We start from the raw sequence: 19,992 nt of genomic DNA, 5'->3' as shown, positions 1-19,992 counted from the left end.
TTACAAAAATACGTCGAAAAATACGTATCGGCCTTAACTGAGAAAAAAAATTGGGATATTTATTATAGCATTTATTATGTCGCTCTTTTTTTGTTTATAGCGCAAAAAATAAAAAACGCAGAGGTGATCAAATACCACCAAAAGAAAGCTCTATTTGTGGGGAAAAAAGGACGCCAATTTTGTTTGGGAGCTACGTCGCACGACCACGCAAATGTCAGTTTAAGCGACGCAGTGCCGGAAGCTGAAATTTCGCCTGGGCACGAAGGGGGTTTATGTGCCCAGTAAGCAAGTGGTTAAAGACCCAATTATTTTTCATTTTCATTTCTACAAATCTATGTCCATCCCATGTTTTCCAAGACACTGTAAGATGAGATCAGCAGAGGTGTGTCATACAACTGATGCGGAGGATAAGGCATAGAGCTGCACTGAACTGCTGCACAGCTGTGAGTACATGATCAGAAAAAAAATACTGTACTTCTTTATAAAGCACAAATGCTTCTCCGTCTGCTCATCCTCTCAGTACAGTTCAGCCTGTAAACTGACACCTCAGTGCTGGATCCTACGCACCAAGGTAAGGGATAAGCAAATCTCCTGATCATCAATCTTTGTACATTACTTGCACAATTTTACTTATTTTTGACACAGAGAAAGAGAGCATGTCAAGATTTAACTGACATTTCTTACAGGTTGTCTCCTGATATTCTTAAGCTATAAAACAAGTAAGCAATGACTTCCTTTCCTAAGTTTTCTTTGGAGACTGTAAAACTACATTTGAGTTAAATGATTTTGCAAGCCTATCTTTCTCTTTTCTCTCCAATGAATTGTATGTCGTTTCAGGAGACTTACTATGTCATAATAGTTTATTTCTACCATGTGTATGTTGTATTTTACATTTTCTCTGTTGCACTCGTGCTCCTACATTACAAATTAGTAATCTGAAGATAGACAGAGACTGGGGAATTATTTAACATAATATGTGTAAATTGGAAAGAAACTCACAATAGCAATTTATCATTTACATTTTCACCTTGGGACGATTGCTACCGTATCTGTCATTTTAATATTTTTGTTTTACTAATCTAAAGATCTGTATTTAGTTTAGGAGTATACAGATTTATTTTTCATTAACTATCTCACTATGATAAGATGGTAGTTGGTTCCAAACATTTTCTACTCCACTTTGTAACATCATCCCTGCTTTGGAATTGTCACATTTTATGAAAATGTATTTTGATATCATTTGATAACATTCTGCGATACAGTAAACGGGGTAAATTAAGGGACATTAGGGTTGATTTACTAAAAATAGAGACTGTTGATCCAGCAACGTGCATGTTAACTTTGGTAGTTGGTTCCAAACATTTTCTACTCCACTTTGTAACGTTATCCCTGCTTTGGAATTAGCAAATTTTTAAAAATGTATTTTGATTTCATTTGATAACATTCTGTAAAACAGGAAATTGGGAAAATTAAGGGTCATTAGGGTTGATTTACTAAAATTTTAGACTGTTGATCTAGCAAAGTGAATGTTAACTTTGGAAACTGATTTAAATCAAAAAGGAAACTGAATTTTAGTAAGCAGGGAGGACCTGTGTTCTTATTGAATACCCAATCACATGTTAGAGACATTTAAAAATACATATTTTTGCTGGTATGTATTGGGTATTCAAAGTGAGCAAAACATTAGAGATTTACTATATATACATAGAATATGTTACAATCCAATTGCTTGTTTCCCATTAGAACCTATAGATGTTGACTGACCTTTGAACTATAAATGTGTCCCATTGTAAATGGCAGCCCATCTGTTCATCCCCAACCTATCCTAGTGATACGATAATTTTAGAGAGCATCTAAACCCAAGAAAATGATAGTATTGCAGGTTCTCTGTTTTCTTTCTTCACACTTTTTTCCTTGATTTGAATCTGATTATCCTGCCATTAACACACTTCCTGTTCTAGAGTGATAATCATACTGAGCAGTGTTGTCACTCTTGCACAGGGAGTGTGCTAGGACTACATAACGCCTGTTTTTCTTTTCTATAACAACAAGGGGAGGTATTTTTTAGTCCCCAGAGATAGCAGGGCACAATGCTAACTGATAACAGTCTAGAGGCAGAGAGTACAAGAAGTTATCTGCTCACAAGATATTTGACTGGATGAACAGCTACTGTTTTGCACATTTCAAACTGCTATAATAAAACTATTTTAATGGTTTTATTAACAGACCAAAGGGAGAAAATAAGAGATATTTATAAATATATAAATCTTTACATACACTTTAAGGTATGGCCTACTGAAACTAGTAAGTTTAAAGCTGATTAAGATTAAAATAACCAACCAGGTTATTTTTAGTCCCTTCCTAAAGTGGTTGAAAATGCTGAAGGTTTTTAATCTTCATGCAATCTATGCATGAAGGTAAAGGACTTTCTGTATTCAGCCCCCTCCACAGAGATGTGCACAAGAGCCTTGTCTGTCCTGGGACTCCCTCTACTCTTTGACTGAAACAGCAGTGGGAGCAATTGGTTCCCCCTACTGTCAATCACAGCCAGTGAGCCAATGAGGAGAGAGAGGGGCTGGGCCGTGGCTCGATGTGTCTTATGGATGCATAATGCAGGGCTTGGGAGTGAGCAAGTGGCTGGCTATTGGGGGCACTGGTCATGGGGAGGAGCCAAGAAAAGGATCAGGTAAGTATGACATGTTCTTTTTTTTTTTTAAACAGAACCTTTAATGTCCCTTTAATTCACACCAGTTTATGATATTTGTTTATTGACATATTTTAAATGTATGTAAAGCATGCTTCAGTTTTTGCAATGATTTATAGCAAATGTGTGCATGATTTTCAATAGCGTAATCTATTTTAATAAATATTCATATATTAGTCCTATTCTTTACTTGATTTTACTTTAGTTTTTTTCTGTAGCACATGTATTGTTCGCTCACAGTTTTCACACTGACTTATCTGTAGGTTAAATCAGTAATCTGATGTCCTTTACCCCTTCAGATTAAACTGTTATTGGTGCAATTTGTTCTGTGGTGACAGTAATGTAATTTAGAATATTGTGTATAGAAGTTGTTTCCAGCTTCCTGTTAAGATCCTCTAATCACAGCTCGATAGATAGACACAGTATCTCACAAAAGTGAGTACAGCCCTCAGCTTTTTGTAAATATTTTATTATATCGTTTCATGTGACAACACTGAAGAAATTACACTTTGCTACAATGTAAAGTAGTGAGTGTACATCTTGTATAACAGTGTAAATTTGCTGTCCCCTCAAAATAACTCAACACACAGCCATTAATGTCTAAACTGCTGGCAACAAAAGTGAGTACACCCCTAAGTGAAAATGTCCAAATTGGGCCCAATTAGCAATTTTCCCTCCTGTCATGTGACTCGTTAGTGTTACAAGGTCTCAGGTGTGAATGCTAAACAGGTGTGTTAAATTTGGTGTCATCACTCTCAATCTCTCATACTGGTCACTGGAAGTTCAACATGGAACCTCATGGCAAAGAACTCTCTGAGGCCCTGAAAAAAATAATTGTTGCTCTACATGAAGATGGCCTAGGCCAGTGTTTCTCAACTCCAGTCCTCAAGGCGCACCAACAGGTCATGTTTTCAGGAATTCCCTCAGTTGAAACAGCTGTGGTAGTTACTAAGGCAGTGAAACTGATGAGATCACCTGTGCAAAGTAATGGAAAGCCTGAAAACATGACCTGTTGGGGTGCCTTGAGGACTGGAGTTGAGAAACACTGGCCTAGGCTATAAGAAGATTGCCAAGAACCTGAAACCGAGTTGCAGCACGGTGGCCAACATCATCCAGTGGTTTAACAGGACAGGTTCCACTCAGAACAGGCCTCGCTATGGTCAACCAAAGAGGTTGAGTGCACATGCTCAGCGTAATATCAAGAAGTTGTCTTTGAGAAATAGATGTATGAATACTGCCAGCTTTGTTGCAGAGGTTGAAGGGGTGGGGGGTCAGCCTGACATTGCTCAGACCATACGCCGCACACTGCATCAAATTTTTCTGCATGGCTGTCATCCTAGAAGGAAGCCTCTTCTAAAGATGATGCACAAGAAATCAAACAGTTTGCTGAAGACAAGCAGACTAAGGACATGGATTACTGGAACCATGTCCTATTGTCTGATAAGACCAGGATAAACTTATTTGGTTCAGAAGGTGTTAAGCATGTGGGGCGGCAACCAGGTGAAGAGTACAAGTGTGTCTTGCCTACAGTCAAGCACGGTGGTGGGAGTGTCATGGTCAGGGATGGCATGAGTGCTGCCGGAACTGGGGAGCTACCAACATGTACTGTGACATACTGAAGCAGAGCATAACCCCCTATCTTCTGAGTATTCCAACATAACAATCCCAAACACACTATCCAGATGGCCACTGCCTTGCTAAAGAAGCTGTGGGTAAAGGTGATGGACTGGCCAAGCATGTCTCCAGACCTAAACCCTATTAAGCATCTGTGGGGCATCCTCAAACAGAAGGTGGAGGAGCGCAAGGTCTCTAACATCCACCAGCTCTGTGATGTCGTCATGGAGGAGTGGAAGAGGACTCCAGTGGCAACCTGTGGAGCTCTGGTTTACTCCATGCCCAAGAGGTTTAAGGCAGTGCTGGAAAATAATGGTGGCCACACAAAATATTGACACTTTGGGCCCAATTTGGACATTTTCACTTAGGGGTGTACTCACTTTTGTTGCCAGCGGTTTAGAAATTAATGGCTGTAAGTTCAGTTATTTTGAGGGTACAGAAATTTTACACTGTTATACAAGCTGTACACTCACTAATTAACATTTTAGCAAAGTGTAATTTTTTCAGTGTTGTCACATGATAAGGTATAAAAAAATATTTACAAAAATTGTAAGGGGTGTACTTACTTTTGTGAGATTAGATAGATAGATAGATAGATAGATACCAACCTCGACCCCCAAAAGATAAATTAAAAAACAAAAAAATAATGTCCTTTAACCACTTAAGCCCAGACCATTTGACTGGCCAAAGACCAGAGCACTTTTTGCGATTTGGCAGTGCGTCGCTTTAACTGACAATTGCGTGGTCGTGCAACGTGGTTCCCAAACAAAATTTATGTCCTTTTTTCCACAAATAGAGCTTTCTTTGGTGGTATTTGATCACCTCTGCGGTTTTTATTTTTTGTGCTATAAATAAAAATAGTGCGACAATTTTGAAAAAAATTCTATATTTTTTACTTTTTGCTGTAATAAATATCCCCAAAAATATATATAACAACATTTTTTTTCTCAGTTTAGGCCGATACGTATTCTTCTACATATTTTTGGTAAAAAAAATGCAAAAGTTATAGCGTCTACAAAATAGGGGATTGTTTTATCGCATTTTTATTAATATTTTTTTTTACTAGTAATGGCGGCGATCAGCGATTTTTATCGTGACTGTGACATTATGACAGACACATCGAAAACTTTTGATGCCATTTTGGGACCATTGTCATTTATACAGCGATCAGTGCTATAAAAATGCACTGATTACTGTAAAAATGACACTGGCAGTGAAAGGGATAACCAGTAGGGGGCACTGAAGGGGTTAAGTGTGCCCTAGGGAGTGCTTCTAATTGTAGGGGGAATGGGCTGTGTGTGGCACGACACTGATCACACACAAAGGGCCAGATCCTCAAACGAATTACGCCGACGTATCTATGGATACGCCCCGTAATTTCAAAGTTCCCGCATCGTATCTCTGTTTTGTATCCACAAAACAAGATACGACGGAATCTGGGCTCGATCCGACAGGCGTACGCTGGCCGCTAGGTGGCGTTTCTGTCGAATTCCGCGTTGTGTATGCAAATTAGCTAGATTAGGCGATCCACGAACGTACGCTTGGCTGGCGCATTTTTTTACTTCGTTTGCGTTCGGCTTTTTCCGGCGTATAGTTACCCCTGCTATATGAGGCGTTAATGTTAAGTATGGCCATCGTTCCCGCGTTGAATTTTGAAAATGTTACGTCGTTTGCGTAAGTCGTTCGCGAATAGGGATTTGCATAGAATGACGTCACCGTCGTAAGAATTGGCTTGTTCCGGTTTAATTTCGAGCATGCGCACTGGGATACCCCCACGGACGTCAATTACTTCGGGTCATGACGTATTAACATAAAACACGCCCCCATCACATAGACTTGAATTGCGCGCCCTTACGCCGGGAGAATTACGCTACGCCGCCGTAACTTTAGAGGCAAATGCTTTGTGAATACAGCATTTGCCTCTCAAAGTTGCGGCGGCGTAGCGTTACTAGGATACGCTACGCCTGCATAAAAGTACGATTCTGGCCCAAAGACTTTAGAGTCGCCTTTCAATCCGTGTCCAACTGCTTAGAAACACCATATGATTGTTAACATCTAGTACAACCAAAAGTGATAGGGAAAGTGCTAAGCTTTCAACAGTTTTGTGAATGTTGAGAATTAGATTTCTCAACAATGCGTATAAATGAGAGCTTGTATAAAAGTGCTTTTACTGCTCATTTAGAATATACAAATACTTTACTGTCCATGATATGGGCACAGGTTCACTTTAAGGTTAGTGTGAGGATTTAGTGGATCAACTGAGTTTAATGGATATGTTTGGCATTAAGGTTCATATTTAGGGTTCATTTTAAGCCCTCATGCACACTGGACGTTTTTGGACGTTTTTACAGAAGCTGTTTTTGGCAGTAGACGTTTTTTTCTACAGTCAATAAACTTTCCATCATGTTATCCTATGTGTCCATTCACACATAGGCCGTTATCAGCAGTTTTGGGCAGTGGCGTTTTTGAGCAGTAAAAAAGAAACAAAAACTAGTGGGTTCTGAGAGATGTTTTTCAGCTGTAAAAACGCACTAACGCTGATAAACGCTGATAAACGTCAATAAACTCTGATCAACGCTCAAAAACGTTGAAAAAAATTATTCAACCAAAAAACGCTAAAAAACGCTAAGAAGGGCTAAAAAACTATTGAAAAAAACATTGAATAAAGCTGAAAAAAGTTGAAAAACTCACTGCAAAGCTACTGGCGTTTTTATAATGTTATTTTAACGTCCAGTATTTATGAAGCCTAAAGGTTGAGTTAACAATGAAGTTTAATAGGAGGGCTAAGGTTTAAGCGGAGTTCCATCCTAAAAATTAACTTTCTATTAACAGCTTGCCTTTTTTTTTACTCACTTCTATCTGGCTGTTACAAGGCAGATTTCGTAAACTGGCCTAGTTTCTAGTCTAGAAAAAAGATGGAAAGAAGCCTAATAAAAGTGAAAATGAATGCAGCCACCACATCTGATTGGTAAGCTGCAATAAATACAATTTTGGGTTTTGGGTTTAATATCGCTTTAAGCTATGGCTTAAGGCATAGTGTTGTGATGTGGGTTAAAGAAACACTATCACTTTGCCCAGTCAGGGTAAAGTGAATATATCTACAGATTTAAATTAAAGAGGAAGACACTTGGAGGAGATAAGAGAATGATGCTGCGCACCCCGATAATAACAAGAAAAATGGAAGGTTTGCCCCATTGGGGTTTTCAAGGCAGCAGAAATTAACAAAATGGCAGTAAGAATGGTAGAAAACATATAATTTATTGATAGAAACCGCAAGGGTTGGACAGTTTACCAGTTGAAATATAAACTCTTGTACATGATTAAAATCTCAGTACAAAAAAGTGCAAACACTATGTATCATAGAACATTGCTGGGTATTACAATGTAGATGAATACAAAATTCTTGACGCGTTTCGACCCATCCAGGTCTTCTTCAGAAGATGTTTTAACTGAGAAAAATGCATTTATTACAGAGTTCAAAAAAAAATTGCGTCAAGAATTTTGTATTCATCTACATTGTAATACCCAGCAATGTTCTACGATACAGTGTTTGCACTTTTTTGTCATGCACATATCTACAGATAGTCCCTCCAAGCTTTTATACTTTAAAAGCCATGCTTTCTTGCTGCTTGTCTGCTGTAGCATACCAATCTGCCTAAATGCTGGTGTTGGCTGGTTTAAACAAGGAGATGATCTAACAGGCTCACTAACATGACAGTGTTGGGCCTGATGATTGGCAATGTCAAATGGAGGTTCACATGCCCCATCATATCCTGGAAACCCTTTCTGTAAGCTAGGGCTCTGACAGTGTTGGGAGGTAGCATGGGAGTCTAGCTCAGTGAGCATACCTGCTTGGTTGGTGGGATTTCTGTCAGTTTGCATTAAATCACCAAGCTCCTACTTTCAGTCCTGGTTACAGTGGTCAGTAGGACACATACAGAATGTCAACCTTTCTATTGGGGACACATGCAACAACAAAGAAAAGAAGTAACTAACCCTTCCCAACTCTATCCAAAAAATTGGATTTAGATACATTTTATATACTATTTCGATAGGTTAGGCTACGTGTTTGATTGCTATGGATACATTAGCCCAATTCCAGGAATTTTGTGTTTGGAACACCTTGAGCACATGCAGCTTTGAATGTGAGTAGATAGAGGCTAGGAATAGAGCAGGGCGCCAAATTAGTATGAGATATAAACAACACTTTTTATTTAAGACTCCCTTACATATCAAACTCCGGTGTATGGCCCCTTTCACACGTCAAGCCCACTCGGATCCACCTGTCCATTTTTCAGGCGGATCTGAGAGGGCCACCCATTGACTCCTATGGGGAGATGGATGTCAGCGGATCCGCTGAAGACAGGCGTATGGCGATACGTTCGCCATCCACCTTGGCGAATCGGATGAGATCTGATGAAAATAAACATGCTGTCCATTTTCATTCGATCTCTCAATAGGAATAGCGGGGCTCTGACAGGCCCCTCCCCGCTCAGTGAGCAGAGATGGACCTGTCATCCGCCAGCTCACCGGAGATTAACAGAGAGATCTCCTGCTGAGCTGGAGGACTCTGCTAAAACAGATCTGCCTTGTGTGAATGAGGCCTATTACTCATGTGGCTGGTGCAAATGTTCAAGGACAGCTTCAGCAGTCTGGGTGGACTGGAGTACAGCTGTAGTACACAGGCAGGGACCCGCTGCAAGACAGAGTATCGGCTTGAAAAATGCTTGAGGGCCTCGGAAATTGCATTGTGGCCCATCCCTCCTGCTTGTTCTGGTATCCTGCCAGTGGCATGACTGAGGGCTTCAGATGCCACTGATGCTCCATCTTGCAGGGGCTCCCTGCCTGTGCCTTCCAGCTGTCATCCAGTCCATCTAGATTGCTGAAGCTGTCCTTGCCAGTTTTCACCAGTCACATGAGCAGTGCACTGGATGTTTATGTAAGTAAGACTTGAATAAAAAATGTTTCTTTTATCATACTAATCTGGCGCCCTACTCCATTCCTTTACATGCCCATGAAGGATTCTCAGATTCTAGATGAGGAGCTGCCAGAGATAGTGGGGTTTATTACTAAAGGCATATAGACTGTGCAGTTTGCAAAGTGCAGTTGCAAGCTGTAAGTGCAGTTGCTCCAGAGCTTAGTAAATGAGGTAAAGCTTTTTTTTGCAAAATATACCCAATCACGTGGAAGGAAAGTTAAAAAAAAAATATTTTTGCTTGCACATGATTGGATGATGGAAGTAATTTACTAAGCTCTTGAGCAACTGCACTTTCACAGTGCAACTACACTATGCAAAGTGCGCAGCCTATTTGCTTTAGTAAATCAGCACCAGAGTGTGTCCTTTACATGCATTCTCCCAGCTGGTTACTTATTACCATTGTGAAAGTTATTGACTCGTTATTGTTTTTTTCACTTTGGTACTGAGTGCTGATTGTGCTTGTACTTAAAAGTTTGTGTTTGGAGCCCTAAATGTGAGTACTAGGATCATCCAGCTCATCCAGCTGCTGTGTAACTAGGATTTGATGCTGAAGGGCCGCGCCGCCCTTGTGCATTTAGGCTAAATAAGTATTTATTTCCTATGATCATCAGCTCCATTTGAGGGTCATAATGCAGTGTTTTATTCATTCACTATATACTGTATGAACAATAACATTTAACCTGGAGAGAAAATAGTCTAATAACATTCTATATTGCTCCTATTCACATAAATGTGCATGCAATTTCACAGGACACAGCTACAGTATATGAATTTTCTTTGAATATACCCCAACACGAGTCTCTAAAAGCAAAAATTTAATAAATTGCAGCTCTAAGTACTAGTAAGCCACAATATAACACATTTGATTTTGGGGTTAGATACACTTTAAAAGGTTCTTAAACAGAAGAGATATTGAGAAATGATTACTAAATGGTGTTATTTTATTTTGTGCAATACTTATTCACGTATTAAATAAAGTGTCTGCTCTCATACTATTATCACATTTGGAAATTGTATTGGCTGTGCTTTTATTTTAACAGTAACACTGCGGTTATTTTTATTGGAGGCTTTTTTTACTCCAGTAGTAGCACAATAGCTATGGTTAAATGCAACTTCATTCGCTTTGCGGTGTTTTCTTGAGTACAAGTTTTTGTTGGAAATCATCCAAAGTCAACATCGTTTCTATATTAGCAATGAGGGGGTGTCTGATAAATAGCAGTGTGGTATGTCATTTGTAATATGCATGTTTGTAAATGTGCCAGAAATCCGAAACAAGAATATAAATTCATATGTGCCTGTATACATATATTTTAGACGTTTTCAAAGAGCTTAAAATGCAGAGAGCACAAATCCAAATCTACTTTATACAGTAAATTCCACAGCACAGACAACGCCACAATCTTCAGCATCACAATCTGAATGTAGATTTTCCAGAACCTTTATGAAGTGAATGCTTGAGAATATTTTTCACATGGTCTCATAGATACGGCCTTGTTTATTTGATATAAATCATTTCCGCCTGCAATAATAAACAGTATGAATTAGGTGACCCCTAAATTTGCATTCCACAATAACTTTTAAGCAAATAGGTCACAGAAAGAGATGCACTATTTATTGTTTGTTTATTGCTAAAAAAAATGTTTTATAAACTTAAGACAGACAAAAGTTCAAATCAGCATAAGGCTACATTGACATTTGAGCTAAGAGTCTTTGGTCATTTTCCAGACTTCTTTTTTGCATTTTTACAAGCATTTTTTGGGGGCATTTGAGGATGCAGTGTATTTGTTTTATTATATTTTGTCTTTTTAGCCAATGGAAAGCTAGTTGGTAGTGAAACAAATGTGCAATATGTGTGGTTTTGCATGTATTTTCATGCACCCCTTTTGAAATCTAAACACTTGAAGCTTGTACAGTAGCTCACAAAAGCTCACGTGCTTTGTCAAGTTACAAGCTTCAAGCAATACTACACTTAGGGGGTTATTCACAAAAGGCAAATCCACTTTGCACTACAAGTGCAAGCTACAAGTGCAAAATGAACTTGAAATTGCACTGAAAGTGCACTTGAAGTGCAGTCGCTGTAAATCTGAGGAGTAGATCTGAAATGATGGGAAGCTCTGCTGATTTTATTATCCAATCATGTGCAAGCTAAAATGCTGAGTTTTATTTTCCTTACATGTCCCCCTCGGATCTACAGCGACTGCACTTCCAAGTGGGCTTTCAGTGCAATTTCAAGTGCACTTTGCACTTGTAGTTTGCACTTGTAGTTTAAAGTGGATTTGCCTTTCGTAAATAACCCCCTTAGGTATGAAAAGACACAACTGAAAACCATGTTTTTTTTTTTTTTAATGTGGAGCGTTTTGGAGCTTTGAAGTGTGAATTGGACCATAACAAGCCTCCTACTGACTGTGAAATTTCATAGAAGATACAAATGATTTTCTAATGTAAACTTAAACTGGGCCATTGCTGGAGACCCTTTGGGAGTTATTTACGAAAGGTAAATCCACTTTGCACTACAAGTGCAAACTACAAGTGCAAAGTGCAATTTAAATTGCACTGAAAGTGAACTTGGAAGTTTAGTCGCTGTAGATCCGAGGGGGACATGCAAGGAGAATAAAAAAACAGCATTTTATCTTGCACATGATTGGATAATAAAATCAGCAGAGCTTCCCCTCATTTCAGATCTACCCCTCAGATTTACAGCGACTGCACTTCCAAGTGCACTTTCAGTGCAATTTCAAGTGCACTTGTAGTTTGCACTTGTAGTGCAAAGTGGATTTGCCTTTCGTAAATAACCCCTTTGTGTAGATACAATGGATCTCTAAAAAGAGTCATGAACTTCAGAAGCTACAGAACTACAGAAGCTGTAATTTCAGAGTTTAAATGTATTCACGTATTTATATAGTGACCATATATTATACAGGGAAATATATAGTGGCTGATTTACTAATGGATTTCAGAACGTTCACACAATAAATTGTGTGAATATTTTCTTAAATTACCCAGTTATGTGCAGATGAAAAAATAAACAAGGCTTTTATTTATACATGATTGTCAAGTGAAGCATGAACATTCCCAAATCTCGAAAAAATAAAGAAATTAGCCTATATACTATATATAATTATATACTGTATATCTTTCACATAGAATTAACCCCCTACTACCAGGGATAAGAAAAATTGTTTTCAATTATTTGAAATTTTTGGTAAATAAATCATGAGATTTTAGTAAAATTTGGCCATTTTGGTTTACCTTTTTGGAGTCAATGGGAAGGGGAAAAAAATTAAAATGGATTCATGACTAAGTGAACAGTTTATATATACTTATACTAAATAAGAATAGATACAATCAACATGTACATTCCGCACAATCTATAGTTTAAATAAATTGTTTGGGCCAAGCCAGCCTAAATAAACCATATCCCTTGCTAACATGTGCTGCTGCCGGATGTGCTTCATAATTTGTATGTAGCTGCAGATACATGCAGTAAACAGCACTGTGTTCCGGGTGCGAGACGAGACCTTTGTGTCTCACACCTGGAACAGAATAGCATCTGTTTGAGTGGCGTTCAGCCATTCACAGAAATATTTGTTTTCTATCAATGAAAACAAAGAGTCAGAGATTGTGATGTCATCAGCCTGCATCTTTGACTAATTCAATTAGAAGAAGCTTTATATTTATTGATAGAATGCAAATCTTTCTATGAATGGCTGATCAATGCTTTTCTGTTCCAGGTGTAGGACAGGAAGGTCTCCTCTTCCACCTGAAACACAGTGCAGTATGCTATATGTAGTATGTAGGCTCAGCTACATACACTTTATACAGCACTTCCAGCAGCTGCACATGTTAGTGAGGGCAATAGTTTTTTTGGGCCAGCTTGGCCTGAAAGAACTATTTAAACTGATACTAAAGCTGGACATCAGCTTTAAGAAACATTTTGGTATCGAGGGAGTTAAATAAGGAGCTTGGCAATGGTGCACTAGATACACCTCATACAGGTCATACTCACAGGGAGTAGGAGATGAAGGGGTTAATGTACAGGTCACTTACAGTGGGAGGGTGACGATGAAGAGGTTAATGGGAAAAATGTGCAGGATAAGGGAAGTAGAGGGTTAATATACAGGTCACATAGAAAGACAGGGTGGAGATCAGTAGTGTAAAAGAAGAGGCAGACTGAAAGGGTTAAGCGTAAGGCCTTGTACACGCGACCGGACAGTCCGCTGAAAACGGTCCGACGGACCGTTTTCAGCGAACATGTCCGGTCGGAGATTTCTGTCTGATGGTTGTACACACCATCAGACAGAAATTAGAGACAATCCGCGCGGACAGACAGCGCGGTGACGTGTCCGCGCCGTCGCCGCGACGATGACGCGGCAACGTGCGCGACGCAGGAAGGTCAATGCTTCCACGCATGCGTCGAAGTCATTCGATGCATGCGAGGGATGGCGGCCGCTCGGACATGTATGGTAGGTCTGTGCAGACGACCGAACATGTCCGAGCGGACAGGATTCCAGCGGGCTGTTTCTAAACAAGTTTGGAAATATTTGCCCGCTGGAAAAAGGCCCGGCGGGCAAATGTACGCTGGAATCCTGTCCGCTCGGGCCTACACACGACCGAACATGTCTGCTGAAACTGGTCCGCGGACATGTTCGGTCGTGTGTACGGGGCCTAAAATGTGCAGCTACTTCATTCTTTAGTCCCTTTTTCTCCATTGTAAGAGGAACTGGAAGGCCTGTTAGATATAAACACATCATTTACATGTGACCAGGGGCAGACTGACCATTCGGATACACAACCTTTGCCCGAGGGCCCCATGCCACTAGGGGGCTCCATAATTGTTGCCGGCCTCAGTAAAACCAGGAACAGTATGTAAAATTCTGTGTTTTTTTTTTTTTAAATCACAAGATTATAGCTGCCCTGCCTCTCCACTAACTTTTCAGTGTGTGTGTGTTATGTGTATTCTGTGTGTATATATACTGTGTGTGTATATTGTGTGTCTGTGTGTGTATACTGTGTATATATAATGTGTGTGTGTGTGTGTATGTATGATGTGTGGCCCCATAATCTATTGCCTGGGGGCCCCATAAGCTCCTATTGCGCGGGGGCCCCATAAACTCCTATTGCCTGGGGGCCCCATGAGTTGTCAGTCCGCCCCTGCATATGACTGATCTCTCTATGACCATTCACTGAAACCTGAATGTGCAGAGCCTGCAGTTGGAGCAATCTATGGACAGTTTGGTTCACCAGCATAAACAGGCAGTGCAGCCATCCAATGGACCTTCAATAACCAGTGGCATCTATAAATAGCAGTGGGTAAATAAGTGTGCACCATCTTACATTACACCGGTACTAAAGTGGTAGGAAGTATGTAAGTTAAAGGAATCATGTATACATGTGATCCCACAATTTCAGTAGCTGCATCTTAACGCTGCCTGTCCTGACCAATCTGGAATGTTTTTTTTGTTCAAATAGTTTATTGATAACAAGAATCAAAAACACAGAAATACATGTCCCTTTTGAAACAAATGACATACAAAATAGTGACAACCAGTCAAGTAGAAAAACAGCTTAAAGGATAAGCATAACATGGAACAATGGCCAGGAATGCATGGCTGAAACAGTGTTGTTACAAAAAGTAATGTAAAAGGAGTTTCTGATATTGAATTGCACATAAACTGTAATGGCATCCCAGTCTTGGTCCGTAGGATTCAATATTGAGTTGGCCCACCCTTTGCAGCTATACCAGCTTCAACTCTTCAACCAGAAGGCCTGGCTCACAGTCTCCACTCTAATTCACGCCAAAGGTGTTCTATCGGGTTGAGGTCAGAACTCTGTTCAGGCTAGTCAAGTTCCTCCACCCCAAACTCACTCATCAATGTCTTTAAGGACCTTGCTTTGAGCACTGGTCCAAATCATTTTGTTTTTCAGGGGTTGGGCTTAGCCCCTTAGTTCCAGTGAAGAGAAATCTTCAGCATACCAAGACATTGACATGCATCAGCATACCAAGACATTCTGGACAATTTCATGCTCTCAACTGTTCCAGCATGACTGCGCACCAGTGCACAAAGCAAGGTTCATAAAGACATGGATGAGCAAGATTGGGGTGGAAGAACTTGACTGGCCTGCACAGAGTCCTAACCTCAAGCCAACAGAACACCTTTGGAGTGAAATACAGCAGAGACTGCAAGCCAGGCCTTCTCATCACAATTAATACCTAACCTCACAAATGCGCTTCTGGAAGAATGGTCAAACATTCCCATAGACTAAAGCCCTGTACACACTATCAGTTTTCCTGCAGGTTTTTGTGTTCAGGTTTACCAAAACCATATAATATGAGGTCAAACCTGAAGAATTTCAATTTGTATGCAATCAGGTAGGCCCTTGCACTACATGGTTTTGGTAAACCTGAAGACAAAAACTGTAGGAAAACTGATAGTGTGTATGGGGCTACACTCCTAAACCTTGTGGACAGCCTTTCCAAAAGAGTTTAAGCAGTTACAGCTGCAAAATGTGGGCCAACTCAATATTGAACTCTAAGGGCTAAGACTGGGGTGCCATTAAAGTTCATGTGCATGTTAAGGCAGGCGCCCTGATACTTTTGGTAATATAGTGTATTCTTTATACAACTATATGGGGGTAGTGAGGTCTGCCAATAAAATGAGGAAGATTTTTCCCATAAAGGTAGTTAAGCAGGTTAAGACCATAAGGTCAGGCTGCCATGGCGTAGGGTCCTGCTAGGATAATTGGGTTAAGCAAACCATATGTGTGGACTGTGGTTTCAGATGAGCTGAAAGGTACATGAAATTGGCAGTGGAAAATGTAGGTGGGGGATACGAGTAGAAGAAAGGGGGGGGGGCCAAGGTTGGGAAGAAGAAGGCAGAAGAAAGGGGGGGAAGGGGAAAGGCCTCTTGAGGGAGGGCAAGTTAAGGGAAATAAGGGGTAAAGGGTGCCCCCCGAGGGATAGACTGGATTCTCCAGGAGGTGTTTTCACCTGTATACCGTCCGTATGTATCATTGTTCAAAAGAAAGTAACAGTGTGGTATTGAAGTTAGGAGGTAAGTCATTTGTCACCCATGGGTCCTAGAGTTTTTCAAATGTTGCCATTTTGTCTAGGAGTATGGCTTCAGTTTTGGTATGGATCATAGCTTGTGTGACCGTATCACAAACTACAAGAATACAAAGGGAGGGAGTTTTCCAGGCTTTCGCTATCATCTGTTTAGCAGCAATGGTGACCTGGAGCAGCAGCTTGAATTTTTGATGATTTCTTATTCAAAAGTGCCACAGAGGGGTCCGGTGTAATGGGAGAATCAATAAGTTTGTCAAGAATGTCAAAAATATCCAACCAAAAGATCTGTACAACTGAGCATTACCACCAAATATGAAAGTGGGTGCCTATATTATTGCAACCGTGAAAGTAATGAGGGTATAGTGTAACAAAAATGTGGAGATCTTTGCGGAGACCAGATACCATCTAGTAAAAACTTTATAGTTTGTTTCTAGTGCTACAATGTTAGGCTGGATTCACACCTAGGAATTTTTAGTGCTTTTTACATTTTGTAGATTTGCGCTAGAGAATGTGTTCCATAGGAAACAATGGTAAACGGATTGTAGTACAAATCTGCAAAATGCAAAAAGCACTAAAAATGCATAGGTGTGAATCAAGCCTTACATAGTTACATAGGTACATAGTTAGTCAAGTTGAAAAAAGGCCCAAGCCCATCTAGTAGGAAGTCTTGGTGGCTTCCCATATGTGGGAATCTATATGATCTAAAGTAATTCCGAGGTCTCTCTCCCATTTAGCGGCATATGGGGGAGGGGGGGAAGTTAGTGCCAATGGGAAGAATGTTTTTCGTATAGGATCAGGTACATGATCATTCCACAATTGTAAAGTACTAAATTTAAACATATAAGTTAAAGTATACAGTATGCATGATTCATGCTACATTCTTGCTGCATTCAAGAATTGCATACATACTTAGAATTACAACTTAAATCATCAGATATTCCTGTGTATCTCTTCTTGGTTCTGTGCTGCTTTATGTCTAATTTTATGTTGCCTGAACACAACTTTTATAATATGATCATTGCTACATTGGGAATGGCCTCTACAACTCCACGGGGACATGCTTTCCGTGCTAAACTTATGCAAGTAATAGGAGAACTAGAAATATCAATAATAGGTAAAGGACTTTAGTACTATTTTTATTTTTCAATGATGGAACTTAATTTTAAACCCGGACTCCAGGCAAAAAGTTAATCGGATTTAATCAGAGTAATCAATTATATGGGAATCGAATAACCTGCTAAAAAAATTGTATTTCTGTCCATCAAGTCATGAGATTTACACAGCCTGCCATACAGCACAACCAGGTGGATAGCACTACTTAGGCTACGTACACACGGTCGGTCTATCCGATGAGAACCATCCATCAGTTAAAAAAAACGATCAAGTCCAACGCGGTGACGTAAAACAAAAACGACATGCTGAGAAAAATGAAGTTCAATGCTTCCAAGCATGCGTCGACTTGATTCTGAGGTTTTGAACCGATACTTTTGCGTACTAATCGTTGGTTTTGACCGATCGGTTAGGCGTCCATCGGTTCAATTTTAAGTTCAACATTTTTCGACCGAAGGATAACGGACCGATGGGGCCCACACACGGTGGGTTTGGACCGATGAAACTGAACTTCAGTCCGTTTTCATCGGTTTTGTACGATCGTGTGTACAGGGTCTAACAGTTCAAGCATAAAGTAGTATCCTCTCCCCCCTGACCTGCTGACTGAACAGTAAAAGAGCAGCTTGAGATTGATAAGGTCTTCTTACTTCTCTCTTTCTATCAGCATGCTGGATTGGCTGCCAGCTTTACCCTTTCCTCTCACAGACTTTGTTGTGCTGTTCAGGGGATAGCAAGAGACTGATACCAAGTCAAGTGCAGGTACTTACACTGCTTGCATGTAAAAATAAATACATTTAATAATATATTACTGATACTTGGCTGCATTCATTTGTGTCTTTTATGTATGCCCGGAGTTCAGGTCTAATTATCTTGAGACAACGCTCTAATAGCACATAGTACTCACAGACAGTTTACCAGTACAGCTTAAGCTCAAGATAATCAGGGGATAATCAGCACAGAGAAAAGCAATAAAAAAAATTGCTATCAGTGTCACATGCCATGTTTCTGTAATTGTATTTTAAAGTAAAATGCACAAAAGCACCCATGCCAATTAAAAACCATCATAGAAACATGAACCATTATGGAAACCATAATATTTTAATGCATTTAGCATTATACAATTGTCAACGCACATCACATTCATAATGACCAGTAATAGATTTTAACAGGATAATATACTTATGTGAAAGATGAGCAAATGTTTGTATTTCATCTAAATGTGAAAGTGTATAAAATGATTTTTGGGGCAGATCTGTTGAGTAAAGATCTTTGACAAACGAATTTCAAATAAAGTGAAATATAATGTACATTTAAGAATATATAACAATTAGTGAGCTCCGTCGACAGTCTTTTGCTGAAATCAATACAGATTGTTGGTCTTCTCACAACGGCAATTTGGCAAGGATGATTAATGGAGGGAGAACCTAATAATCTGGATATGAAACGTGATAAAAAATATATAACATAGCAAGTGATTAAAATGTTAAAATCACAGGAAACATTACTTTAGCCAAAAAAAGCCAATAAAGAAAGTCATTTTCCAAAAGAGGCTGTGATGTGAACATTTAGAGCATCAAAACCTATAAATGTGTTTTATATGGAAAACTAATAAAGAGATTTAAAAAAAAAAAAAAAAAAAACCTATAAAATGATTTATTAAAACTAATCTGCCAGAATCCCAAATAAAATATGTATTTGTACTTTTTTCAAAGGATAACTACATATGCTGTACATACACACACACACACACACACACAGACCCACCTGCATTCCTACCATGGAAACTCTGGTCTTACTGCTGGTTAGTGAGGTTGATCCTAGTAAAATCACAGGCTGAGCGTTACTGAATCCCCTGCCCAGCCACTGCACCTGTCACACAGGCAGGTACAGAAACCGAGGCTGATCAGTTTAGACTAAATGTGTGTGTGTGTGTGTGTGTGTTAACCCGCAGACCTACTCACACATCATTACTGTTGCTTAAGGCAACCATTTTTGCCAGGAAAGGGGATTGGGGGGGGAGTGAGTGTGGAGGGGGACTTAGGGAGGCAAAACCAGCCACCTCAGGTGGCATCCACTCCTGGCAAACTCCTGCAAACACACACTGTGCTAAACTACTTTCCCCTCCCTTCTTATAGGTATACTTTTACTAAACAGTACCTAGAGCCTAGGACAGTTATGGACACTGCAGTGTAGATACGCATCATGGGAAATGTAGTTCCAAAACATCTGGGATGCCAAGGTTCGCCATCACTGGCCTAGGACATTGCTTTCAATTGGGTTCTGTGAAGCCACCTTCACCTGCTGTCTACTGCCTGACTATCCTCTGGACTACAGGTAGCCTTCCTTGTCTCATTCGCTCAGTCTCAGTGCTGTCTGACCAGGAACCATAGCATTGTGTTCTTAGTCATGGAGGCAACCAAGTAATGGTAGGCCTAGTTGCGGTAAGGGAACAGAGTTGTTAAAGGCAGAAGAAACACCAGTCAGCTATAGTTCCTGACCTAGGCATCAGGAAGTAGATTACAG

At 39.9% G+C, this 19,992-nt stretch overlaps 1 protein-coding gene across 1 annotated transcript in view; it reads left to right on the top strand.

Moving 5' to 3' along the window:
- Positions 1-374: 374 nt before the first annotated feature.
- AGTR1 (angiotensin II receptor type 1) overlaps positions 375-19,992 on the top strand; it is a 99,688-nt gene continuing 80,070 nt past the window's right edge. The window contains exon 1 of the mRNA XM_040349094.1: positions 375-571. Within this exon, the coding sequence (XP_040205028.1) occupies positions 452-571 (120 nt within the window). The 5' untranslated portion in view covers positions 375-451. The remainder of the gene's footprint in view (positions 572-19,992) is intronic.

The sequence above is a fragment of the Rana temporaria genome, chromosome 4 (assembly GCF_905171775.1).
Source record: "Rana temporaria chromosome 4, aRanTem1.1, whole genome shotgun sequence".
NCBI lineage: Eukaryota > Metazoa > Chordata > Amphibia > Anura > Ranidae > Rana > Rana temporaria.
Note: the sequence above shows the minus strand (reverse complement) of the source record. Positions and strands in the feature narration are given on the sequence as shown.